Source organism: Drosophila santomea, chromosome 2R (assembly GCF_016746245.2).
Source record: "Drosophila santomea strain STO CAGO 1482 chromosome 2R, Prin_Dsan_1.1, whole genome shotgun sequence".
Taxonomy (NCBI): domain Eukaryota; kingdom Metazoa; phylum Arthropoda; class Insecta; order Diptera; family Drosophilidae; genus Drosophila; species Drosophila santomea.
Window position 1 is genome coordinate 6267475 of NC_053017.2, and position 20866 is coordinate 6288340.

Genomic DNA, 20866 nt, shown 5'->3' on the forward strand with positions numbered 1-20866 from the left:
TCTTTATTTTAGCCACTGTCCCGAAAAGAACTCCCATTGCGTACACGCGACATTAAGCCAAGGACAATCAGCTAAATAAGCAATCGTTTCCAGTTTCCCACATTTCTGGGCCATTTACCGCAAATTAACTAATTAATATTGGCCTGTTCTGACACCATTTCCACGGCCCGTTCATTCCTTTCAGCATTTGAAGTGTGATTTTTTCATGGAATTTAAATGATGATTTCAGGGACCTATCTCACCCACTTCAGCTCTCCAAATAATTTAACAAAGTGAGCGCAAAAAGCACATGATATATAAAGAAAAAGCAGCGAAAGGAATGCAATTTATTTTCATAATAAAAGTGCATTTTTATTACAAAATCATAGCCATGAAATCTAGTGCACGGAGCCGCCGGATTTATGTGGCATTCATTATGCTGCCGGGACTCCCTATTTTCCATATATATTTGTATGCAGATATATGTTTGTATATGGGGCGGATAAAATAAGAGAGGGAAAAGCTTGTTTCGGCCAGGCCAAAAAATGTGTATTAAGCTATTTGCATTTGCTTTCGTTTTTCTGTTTGTTTGCGTGTTTGCTAGTTTGTTTTTGTGTGCAGCTGCTGCACCTGCAACAACGCAACGTGGCTCAGAATTTATGTATAAAATATAGAGCGCCAATAAATGCGATAAACTGACCCGCGGGCGAGTTTTCCCCCCGAGTTTCCTCTCTCCTCAACTTTTTCCATCGAATTTTATCCATTTAACCATGGCTATAGGCACATACCCCGCTTTTTTTGCTGGGCGTGTTTGAATTTAATCCCCATGACCCATTATAATTTGTGCAAATTTATTTGCGAGTGCTTAGTGCCAGGGAATGGAGGTGGCTTTCCATCTGGCCACTGGCAGATATCGTGTAAATAAAACAAATTGCCATAAATAACCCTGCTGGCTGCCATAAATCTCGGTTAAATGGACATTTTTGCATCTTCAAATCGTCGAGTGGCGAAGGACACGAGGATACGCAGGATACAAGATCCAGGACACTGAGTGAAATACATCTCTGCTGGTACTTCAAATCAGCAGAATGATAAAATACCACTAGACAAACAAATGACACGAATGGGGCATCTGGTTCGGTTTGGGAAAAAACCAAGGTCGAGCCCAGAATGAACCGAAAATACTCTTGCGAATAATGATAACGGGGATCATTTTACAACAGTTTCGTTTTTAGGTAAAAATGTCAGTCTTCATTTTTGTTGATAACTGAATTCAAAAATAATTTAATGGGCTGAAATAAGACACTTAATAGCATTTATAATTATATTTATAAATATTAGGGTGCCTGACGTTTTGACATCTCCCCTAATAATTCCCTTTCTAAAGACCCCTTAAAATCTTCATTTAACTCCAATAATCTGCACAGTTTTGCACCTCCTCTTCATTGCTATTTAATCCCTCACTTAGGTCTTATCATAATATTGTCATTCCATCGATATGCACATAAAATGCACTTAGCAATCAAATTCGAATTCCGGATCATATATTAAGCAAATCCGATTTGGTTAACGTGCATTCAAGCGCAGTTTCTATCCGTTTCCCGATTTCCCTTGGTCTTTGCCGTTACTAACGATATGCGAATTCAATTTGAAAATAATAAAAATATCTATTCAAGTCAGACGCAGCTTCTTCTTTTTCTGCGACTGACTATGATTCCTGATTATGATTATGACTTCAGTGAGTGGAGTAGGTGGGAAGCTTCCCCCTTGACGCCCCGCCATCCCTACTGGTGTTTTGATGTCGTTACCAGACATTGAACCGCATTAAACTATGCATAAATACACATTGCGTTGACGATGTCGACACATATGGAACCCCCATATCCTCACTCCTGGGAAAAGTGGGAAATGAGGGCAGTTGCGAAAAGTGGGAGGGACTGAGAGTTAGCGACGTGCCAGAGGCGTTGGGAAAATGCAATTTGATGCAGACATTACGACTACATGACGATTTTATCGTCGAGTGTAGTGCACAGACATAAACATATCTCTACATATGGCTTACGCAGAAGGGGATTTTCCTGCTCCCATCATACCACCATACACACACATAGGGGGCATTATTGCACACTCACATGCACACCCCGTTGAGTGGAAAGAATCTTGCACTCGCCGTGCCTTCGATGATGCTCTTAAATATTTGCATAAAAAACTACGTTTGCTGCTAGTCGTGGAATATGGTAAATGGTGTAGAAGTTCTTCTACTTCGCCCTGCACTGCCACACTGCCACACTAGCATTAACCACAACACCCAAGAAGAAGATGTTGCTGCAACAATAATAATAACAACCACGCTCCATAATCAACACGTACTTTAGTCCTGCCACAATTCTGCCCAGGATTTTCTTTGGCTCCACCCACACACTCTCACACGGCGCAGTTTGCTGTTTCAGAGCTCAGTTCCTAGGTTCCTGAAAAGAAACGACTAAATGGAGGGCAAAATTCAGCGCATACTACACATTGCGTCTATATGAATAAGTATAACATTGTTGATATACAGGTTTTCCAATTAATAAGCGAAATATTTGCGGATTGGAACCATACATTTGACGTACGCATTTTTTCATTGCTTAGTGCATGCCATCGATCCAATTTAGCGGTATTTATCATATAATCAGTAATTGATGTCAAAGCTTTTTTAAATATACCGAAGAGAAGAAATATAGGTAATGTGGTATAAAAAGCGGCTATGGCGAAAACTGAAAATTTAGTCGCAGTTTTAATGAACTAGAATACAACATTTGGTAATTCCCCAGGCATTTTTTTCACACTTCGCTGTTTTGCCGAACAAGTTTAAATCATTTCAATTGTCAAACTGACAACACATTTTTGATTTACCTTGAAGAGCACACTTCAGTTTAGCAATCAACGCATGCAAATTGCCAAGGCACCCGAGAACAGTATTTCATTTCAATAAACAATAAACCATTTTCCGCAGCGAATAATATAAATATGTGCCCGAGTGTGGTCCGATTTCCAGAGCCATCATCAATAACCCGACTTCACTCGAACCGAATCGAATCAAATGTCCAGAACAGGAGGCAGCTAGTATTCTATTGGCACTCGATAAGTGAGGCTAAAACAATTGATTATTGTGTGTCCTAAGCACACACTTTGCACTCGAGCCGAGGCAAATGCGAACGGAAACGTGAAGAAACCTGGTGCTGTTACTGGTACTGGTAGTGGTAGTGGTACAGGGGTTCCGTAACCGAAGGAAAACTCGACTGTCAGTTGCACATACGCCGAAAGCATATTTAAATGTTAATCAAATGCCGCTACTGAGGAATATATAAGTACAATATGGGCGGAAAACCCAAAAAGATGAAACCGAAAATAAGAGAATCGAAGGCAAAATTTCGCATGCATGCACACGAAAATGAGTTTGATGTGGGGAAGCTCGACGATGAGCGGTTCACAAATGTAATTGACAGTTCAAGTGACAAGCGGGACGGTGGGAAAAGTAAAGGATTCTTTTCGTCCCCAATAAAAGGAAATCCACAATAAAAATTCACGGCAACACATCCTCTGTCCACTTTTCAAAAATGCAAAATGCGCGCCACAAACAATTTTTAATTAAAAAATCGAGTGGAAAAAGTGCAAAATTTTTTTGCTGTCCATTTTGTTCCGGTTGTTGCGATGCATTAAAATTAATGTCATTTTTCAGCAGTTTTTCAGTAACTCTTTTTGCGCCACCCATCTCACTTCAGTTCTCTCTGTGCTTCCATATGTTTCAGCTCGGCCGAACCACTAGAAAATTTGCAAAGCTTTCCTTTTTTTACCCGTGCTGTGCTTTTCCATTTTTGCGGTTGAATCGTTGTCCAGGCAACAGAATCATCATAAAGGCTAAGCGAATAATTGAGATCCGAGTGTCAAAAAAACTACAATACTCGAATTGTTTACGCAAGGTAATGCATTTTGTATATCGAACAAGTGTATTCTTGTCTGGCTTTAAAGTAACATGCAATACGCATTTTTGTCAATTTTGTTAACCGGGTTAGATGTTCTTCTTCATGAAACGAAGGAAAGCATCATCCTTGCCATCTTCAATGCCGATGAGGCGACCCCACTTAGCTCCTTGGTGCTCCAGATCCCCGATTTTTCTCACTATACGCTGTTTCACATCGCGAAAGCTCTTCAAATCTAGTCCTAAAGTCCAATCGAAAGACTCACTGACGAAAGGCTTTGTTAAACAAATTGTGCCTACGTAAATTTTGGATATTTATACTCACAACATTCTGATGTTATTTTGTAAAAGTAAAATAAAAATTGAAGTTTCGATGTTTCCTTGTTGAGTTTTGGGGTTTAACTGAAAAATTCAGGGGACGTACATGTATTGCTTTAAAATTCTTTATCAGGGCACACTTTGTTCAAAAGCCTGTACATGTATGTCCACTAAATGTCGACTAAGGAATGTAATTTTTTTCACTTGGAGGTGAAAGGTAGCTAATCAATGTGCACTGCTTACTAAAGCTAAAGTTTGATAGCATCTGGGCTTAAAGAAATAATTTAGCACGTTTCTTTTATTGTAAGCTGCATCATTATTTACACTTTAATTGCAACAATTTCCCGATTTGATGCCCAGGAAAGTGGCCGAAGTGCAGAACGACCTTTTCCCGCTTTTCCAGCATTTTTCCTGCTTTTTCTCTTGCGCTGTGTGGGCGGTCATAAAATCATTCATGCCACATAAAGAGAACCTCAGTGGGAACAATGATGGCATCGCGAGCCAAGGGACGAGTGCTCCGGCCATATGATGTTACGCTTTTATGTTCCACATCGCCAAAAACAATGCCCGTGGCAACGAAAAGGAAAAAAATCATACCCATCATCGGAGTTTCCCGCCGCCAGTCAAATCAATTGGCTGCAAATAAAACACAAACATAGTGAGCGGAAAAGACTCTGCAAATACAAATAAATCGCAGCATTTCCGCAACGGTCATGCTCTCCCGCTTTTATGATTATTATATAAATTTTCCCTTGAAATGTCATAAAAAGCCAGCGCAAATAAAAAGCACCGAGGAGTGGTCTCATCTTCCTCTTAATTTTTTTTTTTTTTGGTTCTTCTGTGTGGTTCTGATAATGATGCAGGAAAATGCGCACGTCACGAGGTAGAAGCCGGAGAAAATTTGGCTGGGGAAAACAGAGTGTTCGCCACATGTCCCGACCAGGGCCAATATTCAAATTCGGTTGGATGGACCAGCGCTTCCCAACTTATTAAGATGTTAAAACACGATTTGTGGCCTTCTCACGGATCCCATACCACACTTGCCCCATATGAAGTGTAAGTCCAAGTGCTATCGTGTGCTTGGTAGGTTTTCCCGGCAGTCGGCAGGCAGTTTATTCCTGCAGCTTATGAATTATGAAAGTTTCTTTTTCCAGTGGATCCTGGGTTAGTGTCCGGGCATCAGTGTGTTAGCCACGCGTGTTGGCCATAAACGCCCCGCTTTATGGGCCGCCGAGCTTGGCAGATTGAAAGTGAAAAGTTAAGTTGAGCTGCGCCGAGTGCCTTGGGGGAAGGTCCCATTGGGGTCGCGTTATGGAGCTTGAAAAGTAGGCCATCATAGTGCGAGAAAAGCTGGAAAATGGGCTAAGGTGCGGGCAAAGTAAGGCAATTACCCACTTTCAAAGCAAGCTTATTAAATCACCGATATCAATTTCATTGAAAGATATCACTTATGCGTTCACTTAAATTTGTTATATAGGCGTTGGCGTTCGTTAATATGTTATATAGAGCTAGAAACTGATATATTAGTGAGCTTGTAACAGATGAATATTTCAATTTGAAAAGAAAAACACATATATAATAAACTTAGATATATGTCTTAGGAGAATCTTGCCAAATATTACTCGGTCGCAGCTCGATTTTTTAAAATCTTACAGACTCAACTTTTTGAAGAGTTTTTACTGTTTTTCGGAGATATCACTGCCAATTCATTAAAACTGGCTGGGAACTTTAAGAAAATGTTCATGATTTCCGTAAGTATGGGCAAACAAATAACGAGGCGTTGGGCGACAGAAAGCTCGTTGATTTTTGTTTTTTATGGCTCACTTAAAAGAAAGCGGAAATAGTGAAAGGGCGGGGAAATGCGGGAAACCGGACAGCGAATTTTTAACGTGTTAATTCCAAGGCGGCTGCTAACAAGTAGGCAAACAGAGCGGAAAAAAGGAGGAAACAGCTCGAAAAAAGTGACGACCAATGGAAGGGGATAACGAAAAAAGGGCCAGATGAGAAATGAAATCAACGGCGTTATTATTTGTTGTTTGTTGTTTTAGCATTCTCTTGCCTTGATAGACATTTTTTCCCCCATTTTGGAAACTCCACAGCAATTGCTTCTTGCTGTTTTCCCCTCCGGCATTTCCACTTCAGTGTGTGGGGCTGCTTTCCACAAATAAATTTTAATTGCAAACATAATAAAAGCAAAGATAGAACTGTAAAAACCAGAGGAATAACTTCATTTGCATTGCGAATACAAAAATTAATACAAATGACTCGGTAATGCACTGTTTTGGGTTTGAGGTAATAATATGGTGTTGATTTTATTTCATAGAGTTAAGGAGAGGTTTTCACAGAAAAATGGGATGATTGTTTAAAAAATTCAAAACCAATTTTCACAAATTTGTTAAAAAGTAGGTAACAGGCAGAATGAAGCGCTTTCGAGTCTATAAAGTATATATATTTTGATCGAGATCAATAGCTAAGGGTCCCTAATTAATTATTAAATTTTACACCATTCGAATTTAAACTGAAAATCGAGAATGGCCAAAACCAAATTGGTGCTATCCAAACCCAATTTAAATATTCCAATCTCAGAAATCTAAAACAATGTTTCACAACCATTTCTAATTTTCTCGAACAACTGAAAACAACTGAATTGACCCACATAAAACGCAATTCAATTAGTAAACTGATTATATTTTAATTGGCCCCCATTAAGCAATGGATACCCGAAACAGGAAAATAAAACCTCACAAAGTGAGCAAGCTATTCGCAAATATCGAAAAATGCCCGAAGGCACATGGTTTGCCATGCTCACGTGGGCCACTTCAAAGAGAAGCCAAACAGCACATTACGCATACGCCTCGTTAGCCAGGACCGAGTAATATGGCCAAAGGCCAACCGAGTGCCAGAAACGGCAGAGAGCGTGCAAACATATTCAAAACAGCAAACAATTTGCAAATTAGTAGAGAATTTAAAAAATAACATCCACCAACCGCTTACCGCAGAAATTCATTGCGTTGTAGACATTTAGGGAATGTTTCGCTGCCAAAAATTTAGAAAAATTGGAGGGTGAAAAATGGTTAGTTAACTTATGTACTCCTTGGGCATGTGTTTTGTTTGCTGGCTGAGTGAAAATAAAACGGTGGTTATAAAATTTTATGTCGATTGAAATGTACGCGAGAGCAAATTTCCTTTATGGCTCCATTTTATTTACCTACTTGCAGATCCTTTTGGGTCCTAGCAGCCTGCATTTCCGCATTGCGCGCCAAGGACATTATTCATTGTCTCCCTCTGCCCATTTCTTTGGGGGCCACTTGAGAGTGCAAGAGCAGATAATAATTCTTACATGTCCCAGCAAGTTGCAATTCCTGGTCCTTTAACTTGCCCCCCCGCCCTTTTGGTTCCTATTGCTTACCCCATATCTTGTTTTTTCCTTGTTAGCCCAGTGCCTTTGTCTTTTGGCGTCTTTTGTCTTTCACTTATGCATGTGCGTTGGCCCAGCTTCCGTTCTCTGCGATTTCCCCACTGTGGCGGATGCACCGAGAGAAAAACGTTAATAGCAACTGGCAAATGTGGGGGTAATGGATGTGTGTCATATATACCTCAGATGCCATATGAAATGTTTGATTTTTGTCACTTTTTACCTATATAAATAATTTTTTTCTATCTCATAATTTGCCATACTTAATCACCGCAGAAAATAGTTAATGTGCCACAAATATTTATATGTATATAACTATTTTCTCATAGTGTTTGTGTGGAATTTTATGACGAGTCGAGCCTGCCACATGAGCCCCCGAGGCGCTTGGCAAGCAGGACAAAGACAACGACAACGACAACGACAACGATGTCTCATAAAGTGCGAAAACTTAGGAGTAGTCAGAGCTCAAGATGGAGCTGGCGCAGAACCTAAAACTGAGTCTGAATCCGAGTTGGGAGCGCTGCTCCTTTAATACTTTGATAATCCTTGGCTCCAGTCGAACTCACAGAGACACAAGCACAATAACTTTTGATACGCCGGAATTCCCTTCCCTTCCCCGAAAATCGTCCTGCGATGTAGACAGCCATTCAACTTTGTTACTCGAGCTTTATCGCAGTTTCGCATGTGTTTGTTTCTATATATATCTCGCTGTGTGTGCGTGGCAAATTATATAAGCATGATAATATTGTATAACACATCGGATCCCCACTCCCTTTGGAGCCCCTAGACTGGGACAATGGCAATGGCAACTGTGGCTCCCTGCCAATTCACTTTGTCTAGTTTCAATTTCAATTTGATTTCGTGCTACTCGTTGGCATCATTTTGATTTGCTTATTTGTCCGACTCTTGTTTATTTCTCTCCCTGCTCTTCAGACCTATCATTCGGCTTTCTAGTTAGAAACTTGTAAAATTGATCACCATGTTTGCGGGCACTTTCCTATCAAGATATTGTGGAGAAATGTTTTACATTTAAGTCACTCTCCTTCGTGCCATTAAGCTAACAGTTTTCGGGCACTTAAGTTAAGATGGGAGTGGCAGGACATTAAAGGTTCGACTAGGGAACGTCTCAAAATATTTCAACACACAACAAAGGAATAAAAACCTTGCATCTATTGTTAAAATTTTTTTTTTAATTTTGCGCAACGAAAAATCACCAATTTCCAAATAAATATAATGGGAAACGTGTAATTGATTGATCCGGGAAAGTTTTAAGCTGACAAATAGTTTTTTCAAAAATATAATATTTCCTTTATATATTCTGTCACTTCCTGGTTTTCTCCTAGGGTATTATTTCCTGTTGCTGCATTTTTAACAAGCAGCGTTGGTGCTGGAAAATAACCGCAACAGCCGGTCCCAACCGCAAACGCTTTTTCATTCAAGCCAACACTTTCCACCCAAAAACAGCAGGAAGGAATTAAGCCAGCAGAAAGAGAGAGAAACAGATAGGCTGCCAGATAGGGCTAGAATTTCCATCGCAACACGGATCCAACTTCCGAACAGTGCCGTTATAATTACAAATTGATAACAATTCCTACGTTAATCAGACAGCACATTCTCTCCGGAAGTGCAGAATTTGTGCTATATTTGATGGACCAAGGGGTCCATGATAGATATAGTTTACTGCACATGTCGGTGTACATTCAGAAGTCTACGGAGCTCAAAATCGAATGAATATGTAAGTAGACTCACAAATTAGTGATTATGGAGATGCATTAGCAACTTTAAGTAAATTAAATGTGCGTGCACACAGAGCATATATGAAGCTCAGAATAGTAAGTTTGTAAATTTAGCAATTATATGTCCATTTTAGTGCCCATAACATTTGGTGATTAGCAAATAAATTGAATAAAGTAAAATAAACCGTAGGAGCTTTGTAGGTATTAAAGCCTTTGTCCAAAATCATAATACGATTACGATTGGACAAATCAGGCAGAACTCAAATTTCAAATCACTTTCGAAAGTGTAAAACTTGATTTAATTTAAAAATCAAAAATTAATGGGATAAACGAAATAAGTGTTTTTAATTGGCTTGCTTTGCATGCGTCGATTTCAATTTATCCTTTTTCGATGTACGCACAGCTTAAGCTTAAAGCTATTAAAGCGATTTGATTTGCAGTATTTCCAATTGGCAGGCCAACACAGAAATGCCAAATCATGTTAGATGGTCTCATTAGACAGGCAGTGGCGATTTTGGCCCGTTGGGCTCATAAATTTAATTGATAATATTGTTGACAGGCGTGGAGAGCAGTGTTTGATGGTTGAGGCTTAGCCGGCGCCAAAAGCCGGGCACAAATATTTGCTTATTTGCGGGGCACACATCGGGCGATATAGCCACGTCTGCCGATGTCTGTTTGCCCATTAAACATTTGCGTTTGACTTATAAATATTTTATCGCACTGCAGTTGCAAATTTATGTTTAATGCGCTGCCACATGTATGAATGTCTGAATACCCCTCGAAATCCACTCAAATTATGCACAACGCATGCTGAGAGCTCGGCCCTGGGAGCCGTGGCAAGCAGAGGAGGCGCAAGTGGGCGGAGCTAAGAGGGCGTGTCGGTTAAAGAAGCAGAAGAAGAAGCAGCAGCAGCAGCAGCAATGATGCTGTATAACTTTACATAGACAATTATTTACAAGTGCGCAGTTAGCAAGCCAAAACCGAAATGGTTTTGAAAAGGACAGGTGGTTACGGCCGAAACTTTTGACACTCCGCAAAACCATAAAAAAACATTTTCTATTGAAATAAATAAATGGTTTAGCCTTTTGAAATCCTTGCGATTTAATACTTTTAATTTCTTGCGTCATTTTCTTTGGATAATTGTTGTATGAAAAATACACTTTAAGTTAAATTATAAAGTGGACACGATACGAAGGAGTATTTTATTTAACAGTGGGGAAAAACCTGATAAATCTCGCATAATATGACCCCATACATCCCCATGAAATACAAATTTCCCACCGCATTAGGAATACCCCGAGGGCGCGCATGGAAACATTTTCGGTATCCATCTCCCTTGGCATCCATCTGCATGTGCGAGTGCCAAAGTCTCGGTCTTAAGTGACACTAACCACTTTGGGGGAGGGGCTTGGGTGGAAGAGTGGGGAGTGGGGGAGCTGGAAGCTGGAAGCTGGAAACTGTCGGCCGTAAAACCCACTCCAAAATAACCCCAAAAGCACTCCGCACTCTCCTCAAGTTGGTGTTATGTTTTGGCTGCTGCTGCTAGTGCGCCTCTGCCTTTGTGGAGCAACTCAATCTAAATGCGGTACAATGACATCTAAAGTGTTTGGGCTAGCTTTTTTCCATGATGCCAACTTGTCAAGCGGGAAGCCCTAAACTACCCTCAGTGCCCCTACTTTTCCGCCATACATATATCTCTGAAGCTCTGTGACATTAGTTTTGCTTTCTTAGAAATGTGTCACGTAATTTCCAAGTGGAGCTGAGGAGCAGAGGATTGTATATGGCTGGCATTTAACTTAAATGTATGTAGAACATTTTGGCATTACGCATGGCACACACTCAACCATGCCCTCTCTCTTTCTGCCCACTCTTCCGCACTCTTTCCCGCGCACAGCACATCGGCAATGTGTGTCAGTTGACATTTAAAGATCGTTAACAGTTTGCACAAGGTGCAGACTGAGTTCGGAGGTAGAACGCATAGATAGTGGTAACAAATCCTGACTTGTTCAACAAATCGTGTCCCTGCAACCCGTTGCCTTTTCAGATCCATTTAACCGAACAGCAGATGGAAAAGCACGTGTAATACTATACAAGAAAAATACAGCTTAATATATTTTCATCGGTATTTCTTTTTTACAAATAAAATGCATTTATTTATTCTGGAATTTCATGTAAAACCCATTTGAGAGACTTTTTATAATTGATTTATTTTCTACAGCATATTAACTGTGCTTGCAAACATACTTTGATGTAAGACCAATTGATCATATTGCGTAAGACCAATCTGCTGATTTTAACTTTTGTATGTTAATCATAAAGTTATTTCCTCCGCCGTAATCGATGCAGACTCATTACCGCTTTACCCATTTTCCGTGCCAGCAATAACTCAGCAAAAAAGCCCGTGTAAATTGTTAAATGTATCTGCGTAAATACAACCTTCAATCGGAGAGCCCTGATTAAACCAATCGACCGCACTGGTTGAGAGAGGCTAGGAAGGAGGAAAAGTTAAGGCAACTCCCCCATGATGCCAACAAATCAGCACTTAACGTTAATTACGATTTTTTACGCTGATATGGCATTTAAAATGATTTGCTCCTTGTATTAACTGCACGCCGGAGTGGGTATGGAAAAAATAGGGGGGAATAAAAATAAAACCACGGAGAGATTAATGAAATGCACGTCCGTTGTTGGGGAACAAAACTTTCGTTGGCAATTGACTGCAGACAAGAGGGAAACGCACACAACCATTCACACATGGGGAAAGCGCATGCAGTTGACATTAACTGTACTGCGCAGCTCGGGGTTCCCCTGGTTATAAAAAATGTCGCTCCAATTTGCTGGTAGTCCTGCTCCTGTTGCGGGCTGGCTGTTTCATATGCAAATTAGTGCTAGAGAGCGAAGGAACGGAAGCAAAAAGGACCCCAAAAGTGGAGTCCTGGCTGCTGTTGTTGACTTAATTGTGCGCGCATTAAATTGCTTAACCAAAGAGCTCTTGAAGCGGGCTACCCCACAAGGTAAAACCTATGCTATTACTATTCCATGGGAAGCAGACCTGAAACTATTTCGTAGTTTTAACCAAAAAGTGCCTGCATACTGTTGTTAATTGCGAGAATAAAAGAATTTAAGTTAACTTCAATTTGAATTGCACATTCATTGACTAGGCATATAATATCAAACATTTTGCTAGATTTATATTATTTATTTATATAAGTGTTGTATTTATTTACTCGGCATTTATGTGTTCTAAGACGTGTTCTGTAATTAAAGATAGCCGTCATACATGTGGAAACTGTGCATGTGATTTGTCGAACTTCTTCCGCCGCCGCACAAAACACAATAGTTTACATACACACACATAAATACATTAAAGTTACATTTTAAAACAAACAATAAAACCTCCCTTTTATACACATAATTCCCGCCCCATTTCCATTGTTGTTTCCACGCAGTTTGCCATTGTTATTTGTTACACTTCCAGTTTACATCAAAAACTGCTGTCTAGGCCTGCCATTTTCTCACTTTCACCCGCCGTGTTCTGTGTGCCTAGATGCCACTGCCACGCCCCCTTGGACCCGGGGCCGCCCACTCATCATTACATTTCATTAAGCCGGGCCGAAAAAGGGGGTCGCAGACACAGTCAAGTTTCGCTTTCGGCCTAAACTTCAGTTTCTGTTTCTGTTTCTGTTTCAGTTTCAGTTATGTTTCTGCTTCTGTTGCTTTTGTGTTTATTAAACGCTTTTCGGGGCGCGTGTTCATTCAATTTGTTTCTCCTTCAGCCGGGGATTGGGGCTTCTTCTGTTCCTGTTCTTGGACTGAATGTTATGTCTACATGCCTGCTTCTAAATAAACAGCTCCAACAAGGCTGCTGAGTGTGTGTATGTGTACTGGGAAAATCGTTTTAATTGTTGTGTTTAAATAACACGAGCTTGGAGCTCGAAAGAGAAATTGGGGCCAGCACACAGAGCGTGTGTCACGTGGGCGTATACTTAATGTGACGCATACGCCGCGTGTTCGTTGTGTTTGATGTCGTGCGACCGCGTCACATGAAAGCGAGCGAATGAAATATAGATGCTCGGTGAAATTTGCAGCTCATTTACCGAAAAGCAAGAATGAATCCTTAGTCAAAAGGGAATCAATCGGAAATGTTATATGGGCTATTCAGTAGAATCAAATCAATTAGTAACAAAAAAGGAAATGGATTCACTTGATAAACCTTTACCTACAATAAGTCTGAATATCTGTAAATATTGTCTGCATCTAAGCTTAAAACATGTTCAACTTACTTTTATCATTTAATCTGCGCTTTGACCTTCTGAAGCTAGGCCAAGTGCAAAAGTTTTCTGTGTTTTTATTAATTCCACGAGCATAGGAAAATTTATTGAAAATGCCTGTTGGCAGGACACGTAGCAAAGAAAACTTTTGCCAGCAAACGCATTTCTTTCTCTTTTTTTTGTACTTTGTACGTGATCTCAGCGAAAAAAAAGCGTAATTAAAAACGAGAAGTCGCGGCGCTTGATATGTGTTTTTGTAATGGGGAAGGCAGTTTGGCTGTGGATAAATTTAGACAGCGTTTGCCATCTAATATGATAAATCTACTTAATCCAATAAATAAACAGCGGGGGAACAGACCGGATTGAGGCTTTGCGTTGCGTTGCGATGCTAGAATGCGAATCGTGCGTGCGCAGCAGGCAAGGGAAAGTGCCAAGTTTTAATTGTGAAAGTTCAGCTGGGGAAAACGTAGAATTGCGGGTGGAAACCCGTGTGGAAAGGTCTGGGAAAAGCTGCCACATAGACACACACACACACACACACACACACCCACTCCCAGCAGGTGTGGCAAATTGCTGCCCGCACTGGAACATCGAAGCCCGCATGCGACAAGCCATGAATTCAAGTTGTTCTCTTCCTAAAAGCGGCAATCCACTGGGAAAAAAAGTTCAAGCTAGGCGGTATTTTATCGACATGTGTCAGATGCTAAGCAACAGCATCTTATCGCATATTAACCTTTAACCAAGTAGTTAAAGCTTTCCCAAGGTTTTCAATACAGATATCGAGTCTAAGAGTTTCGAAATTTTTTTCTGTGGAAGGACGTTAGTCCTGCCATTCTGCCGCCGACTGCGCTGTCATTTTGCGTTACTTGTCATCAGCTTCATGCGTTTTGACATTTTTATTAGTTGAATACTCCTTAGCAGCACGCTCCATTGCCAGGGGTCTCTGTTCGGAGTTCTGTGTCCCGTGTCCTATGTCCTGTGTCCTGGGCCTCGTCCTCGTCCCCGTCCTGTGTCGTCTAATAAGTGTTTACTGCGTCATGAGGCGTCGGCAGTGCCTTAAAGGATCCCCTTTTAGTTGGAGGGAACGATTTCAGTTCGAGTGCTTTACAAAGTGTCGTTTTACAAAAACTGCACCCGAGGCCTTATCAATTCCCAGTCGATTTCATTGGGTTTGTTTAGTTTTCCTCTATAAACAATTACATACACGACTGGATGTTGGAGACAAACAAACTTATTCACAATATGATGTATATCTATAAATATATGGTATTAATTCCGACACCACGTAACATACTTAAGCATGTTTGCCCTCTTCTAGCCTAATAAAATGTTACCGTTAAGTTTAATAAATTAATCCAACAACTGAGTTTTACCACATTAATTGCTAAACATGTGCTTTATATATTTGCTCAACTTTTCATGTTAAACCAATACCCAATGTTCGACAATGCCAATCGTGACTTTAATATATATACGCAATTAAACAGTTTAATTAGTCACGCAACGGCAATTGCAACAACAAATACGGGGAACAACAGATGTTAAATAAATATTGGTAGTAAGTGCAGCTGAGATGCGAGTAAAAAACGCAGTTTAACAATTTACTGAGATCTGTTTATTCGGCGTAAAGCGAAAAGCCCCTTTATGCGAATACGACAGGAAAAACAGGAAAAATTCGCACGATGCGAAGCCCGCAATTGAAGATTTAATATTAACCTTAATTACAACATTTCCGGAATGTAGTTCAGGTAAATCAGAAAGTTTGGATCTCAAAAGCAAGCTCCGACATTTTCCTTTCAGCGCCGACTTTCACAACAGTTTTCACAACTTCAAAGAAGGCACATTAAAAACGTTCGCAGCAGGAGGCGAGTTCTCCTCGCCAATGCTAATAGAGTGTCCGAGGTCTGGGGAGGAATTGCCAGCGATATTTATGACGAAGAAAATACCCAAAGTCATACAACGACCTCAATGTCCGTTTGCTAAAGTTGCCATAAAAGAAAGGTCCTTTTGCCCTGCCATTTCCATTCCCCGGGACAAAAAGTTTTAAGCATCTGGCGCTAGTCCAAATGAAGGTAAAAGGCAGCGAGAGCGAAACTTTTAAATGAAATTTTTGTGTTAAAGTTTTGTCAGGTGAGGCCGCAGGTAAGCAGCCACGCAATGCGACAACAGCAACCTGGCCTAGGGTCAGCAGAGCGCCCAAGTAGTCCGTAAGCACCTGGAAACCACCACTTCACCCACCACCCACCACACACCACCCACGCCCACTTCATGAGCCACCGCACCACCGCAGCGGTCCACCGCACTCGCAGAGCATCAGCATCACACCCGCCCGCCGGCCGAGGACACAAAGTTGCAGCTGTATTGTCACGTAAAACGGTGACAGATTCCAAAGACGACGATGGCAGCCAGGCAAATAACATTAAAACAACAAACAACAATGGGCCATTTTAGCAGCGGACCACATTCTCATCACCATTACACTGGGCGAAAATGTGCTACCTATCTTGTAACATTATACAAAAAGAAAATGGTATTATCTGTAATAACGATGTAACGATTTCCTGATTATGGAATTGGAAATATTAGTTTTTGTCCTTCAAAGAGGAAAAGCCTCACTCATAAGAAAAATTATAGTTTTTGTATTAGTTTAATAAATATAAAATCTTCATAACACATTTTTAAGCTTTATATAACTCAAAGTCCAGTCTGTAATCTCTTTCAAGCACGTTCCCAAAAATAGCGCACTTTTTGCAAGTGTCCTGCTATGTCAGGTGGCTGTGGAAATGGCAGGATCTACCACATCCCTGGACGTGAATGAAAGTTTCGTTCTGTGACTCCTCCGACTTAATGGCAGTGGCCATACGCATCCACCCACCAGCGACTCTGTTCCTCTGTCCGCAAAATGAAATTAGCAACACATGCCCACCCAGGACACCAGCCGAAAAAGGGAAATGTTCCATTCGGCAGCAGAAAAGAACATGGAACAGAAAACAGCGCAGCGCGTTCGTTTGCATTTTAAGTAATTACAAGAATATTCCCCTGCATACTTTGTGTGTGTGAAGGATATTCGCGCTCTTTGTGCTAATGCTCGGCTTGAATTATGACAGCCTCGGCTTTAGCAGCCGACCAAAAGAGCTAATGCGTTTTTAAATATGCTGCAGCGGAAACTCGGTTGGCATTAATTAACAGGCGACTGCAGACCACGAAGTTGTTGTGGCTTAGGATTAGGCGTATGGCGAAGAGGGTTTCTAAATGACTTGCAGACATTGCGGATAATTTAAGGGAATGGCTTGTGTAATTTCTGCATGTTTTATAAGGTATGTAAGGATGCAAAAAGCTGATGCGACTGCCCTGCACTTAAATAAATTTTCAAAAAAAAAATGTACATAGAAAGCGGAAAGGTGGTATGCTTTTGGCTACCACTAAATTACATAAGTAACAAAACTCTTATTCTGAACTTTTGCAAGCATAACAATGCCTTCTAACAGAAATCCAGACATAGCTACGAAAATCAATATGAGACACACTGCAGATCCTTGAACAACTTATGTAGTTGAGGAGTCCGTGTGTGAATAGATAAGATGGAATCTTGCACATACCTGTTGCTATTTCCGCTTCGCTTTCTAGGGTGGGCCACACGGCGTATGCTCGATATTGGGGATACGGTGTAGGAACACTCACAGGCACTATCACACAATATTTGTTAAGCCGACACATGCACTCGCGACACTTAATTCCATCTTTAATTTCAATTTCTGGCACGCTTATGTGTTTGCCCAGCTATTCGCAGGCACAGAATCCCGAAACGGAGGCCCGAGAAAAATCCTTGGCGGTAATCATGTAGTAAGCCGCACTTGTAGCACACACATACACAATCGTCCTGGGGTCAGGCGTCCTCCAGCGGAGTCCTTTTCGGGGAGGTCCTGCCTCGCCTTTGTTGGCCAAAGGAAACAGCTTGAAATGCTATTAAAATATAATCTTCTGATAATCTGCACTTAATTTCGTGCGCCAGCCCAAAGGAGAGAAAAGACGTTTATGTGTCCTGGCCGTCAGCTGGCTCGTCCTTGTTGTTCGCCTTTCTTCTAGAGCTGGCTTAGTTGTTCCCCCAGTGAAATCTTTTAATTTTTTGCACTACAATTTGTTCTCTCCCTTCGTTACTCTGTTGTATTGCTGTTTTTATTTTTAGTGTTTCAGTGCAACGTATTTTTCGCTCGCTTTGTTCATGTGGGACTCTAGATTTTTTTGAGCTTTGTGTAAGCTTCACGCTCCGCTGATTTTTAATGTTTTGCCGCACCCGTGCAACAAACTCGTTCATGTGCGTGGGTGTTGATTTCCTTTGCTGCTACCTTTTGATAGACCCGCACTCTATTTTCCTTCCGCACTCGCACTCGCACTCGTACTCGTCTATTGCCTTTTTTCGAATTTATCAAATTTTCCCCTGCTCTCCCTTCAGTTATTTTCCTTTGGCCTCCCTTCTCTCCTTTTTTTAATCAAATTTCCACTTGATTGGAGTGACGACAATTTAGTTGATTTCCGGTTGATGTTGATGCTTCTGTTGTGGCGTGGAAAAAGGAATAGGGAAACGGAAAGAGAAAGAGAAAAGAGAAGGAAAATTGAATTAGTAAAATATATTTGGGAACTGAATATATGAAAAAATTGTTCCTTAAGCCTCCTTTCTTATAGGTATTATTTTTGACCCTAATACTTGTTTACCCTTAACATTTGCAATCTGAAAGCCTTATATCACAGCTAGTAATTATAAAAGTTCTGTAAAAATGTTACTGTCCGAAAATCACCTTGATAAGCACTTAGTGAATGGGGCCGACAGCACTTTTTCTTAATGGTTCCGATCCCTTTTTACATAATGGCCATTTCATTTCCTTTTTAATTTAATTCCAAGCGCTTTGCGAGTCGCATATTACTTAATTTCCCCGCTCTCGACTCTCAGTTTCTCAAACACCGCCCTCCATTGGCCCAAAAGCTCATCCGCCTCTTCCGCTGATCCTCTTAGCAGGACATTGCCTGGTGTGTATGGAAACATTTGACAAACCCAAAATGCAGCAACCACACACCCGCAAAAATGGGAAAATGTTTTCCATTTTCGCTGATTTCATACCAAGTATTTTCTTCTTGCTGTCGCCTGCACGAAATTATAATTGTGCTCTCATCTCGCACCGCAGACAGTAAAACATTTAATTTCCTCCTCGCGGATGCCGGCCTTAGAAAGGGACGGGGCACGGGCAGAGTGAAAGAGACGGCAGGCGAGGCCTGCTATAATTCCTTCCGGTTATTTTTGCCGCCAAATGGCGTTTCGTGTTTCTAATTCCTCGCAAAACCTATTTACTCTCCCCCTGAAAGTTGCAGCATACCCACTCGTTGTTTGTCGCTTGGAGATTTACAAAATAAAAAAAGGAGCCATAAAGAAAATTACAGAAAAATTAAATCACTTCGCCCCTATACGTTCCTCAGTCTTGGCAAAATGTCTTCTTTTTTTTCATTTCTGTGTGCTTTTGGCATTTATGCTTCATTTATTTTTGATGGTTTTTGCCAACGCAGAACGTAAATGGTTTATTTGGAAATTGCGCGACGCAAATATATTACGTGCACTTGTGTTCCTTTATGGTCTGAAATAACGTAAAATGTAATGGGGATTAAACAGAAAACGTTGTGCTTAAATTCAATATTTACTTGGACATTTTCGAGCCGAACAAGTAATACTGCGCACATATAAATCAATTGGCGTCTTTACTCCAATGATTTTATTAAAGAATAATATTTTGATATCAAAGCCAAGCCACTGCCAATTAGTTGCACTTAAGTCTCAATCAAATAATAATTTCCCACTCAAACGAGTGGAACTCTACACGTGTAGTTTAAGCTTACGTTTGTTTCATTAATGAGAATCGCACACTTGATGAGTTGCACTTTGACAATACTATGTTGCACACAGTGTGCTTAAATATAATCCCAAAATGCTTGAATAAGCTCAAATAATTGAGCCTTTTCTCTCATTCAAATCAGCTAACGAGCCTCCACATTGCATTAGCCTTTAAGAGCCGGTGACAAATTTTCTAGCGCGCTAATTAATTAAATTATATTAAATACCTGAGGGCCGGGAGGGGCTATAAAAAGTACTGACTATAAAAACTCATCAACTGTCGCTTTATGAATTCGTGCTTTTAAAGCCGTCGCAGCTAAAGTGCTGCACAAACACTAAATGTTCGGAGTGTGCGGTCTCATTTTCGAACGCATTTTAATGAGGTTACCACAGGAGAGGGGCTGCTTCTGCAGCGCAGACTGTATTAATTAAAAAAGGGTTTCCATGAACTCTGCACCCGGGCTAAAATGTCAACCAGGCGTTGACCCAGAAAGGCGAAAAACTGAAACTGTGGCGTGCGTTTAAGGCTCGCTTTAAGGTCATTTTTTCTTCTTTACAGAAAGTGTTACACGTGTCCTTTCCCTGTGCGTGTGTTTGTGTTTTTGTGCATCAGCTCAAGCTGATGGCCCCTGGCTTTGAGGAACACAGTTTCAATTTGAGCAGTGTGGGGAAAATCGCCAACGGCTTTTTGCTTTCACTGCCTTGTAAGGCGCACATAAAGAAACTTCCGTCGATATCCAATGTCGTTTTTAGAGGTAACATTCAAAGGGGTATAGGAATCAAAAGTATATTTTACGGAAGGAAAAAGAGAGAAGTTATAAAGTGTGCCTGAAGAAATGTTTTACTAATTTCAAAAGAAAATTATTTTCGAATTGGAATCTCTCAGTTCCAGCATCTTTCTCTCTGTGCAATTGCTTTAATTTCCGCATGAATGCAAAGCTAAGGTTTTTTGGCAGCACCAAAAAGGTTCGCCCTTCGCATGTTGACTTCTCTTGTGAGTCAGAGCCAGACTTTGGAGGCCATAACAATAACAGAAAACAAAGGGCGAAACGAGCCGCCCAGAAACCCGAGGCGCAATCTTTTGTGGTGTCTTCGCAGGCCGACCAGAAGAAACCTTTTCAACTTGATTAATTTCCCACAATTTAAGTTGATGAGAGAGACGGTTCACGAGAATTTTTAGGACCAGTTCAAATATCCTGGAGGGCGCCTGCTGTCTGCTGGCCATTTGTGATTTTGGGCCAGATGGCTTTGCGAATGTGTTGCGATTAGGTAAACGGACCTCCGACTTGATTTATCCCTGGAGATTGA

General features: G+C 40.9%; 2 protein-coding genes across 2 annotated transcripts in view; both read right to left on the reverse strand.

The window, feature by feature from the left end:
- The window catches only part of LOC120444666, a 118158-nt gene that overhangs the window by 96052 nt on the left and 1240 nt on the right, over positions 1-20866 (reverse strand). The window contains exon 2 of the mRNA XM_039624512.1: positions 17280-18232. The gene's annotated coding sequence lies outside the window, so the exon portion shown is untranslated. The remainder of the gene's footprint in view (positions 1-17279; positions 18233-20866) is intronic.
- On the reverse strand, positions 3929-4421 carry LOC120444669. Its single transcript, XM_039624517.2, has 2 exons — positions 4266-4421; positions 3929-4205 (listed from the first exon to the last, which is right to left on the reverse strand). The coding sequence occupies exons 1-2, from the start codon at positions 4268-4270 to the stop codon at positions 4031-4033; spliced, it is 180 nt and encodes a 59-aa protein (XP_039480451.1). The 5' UTR covers positions 4271-4421; the 3' UTR covers positions 3929-4030.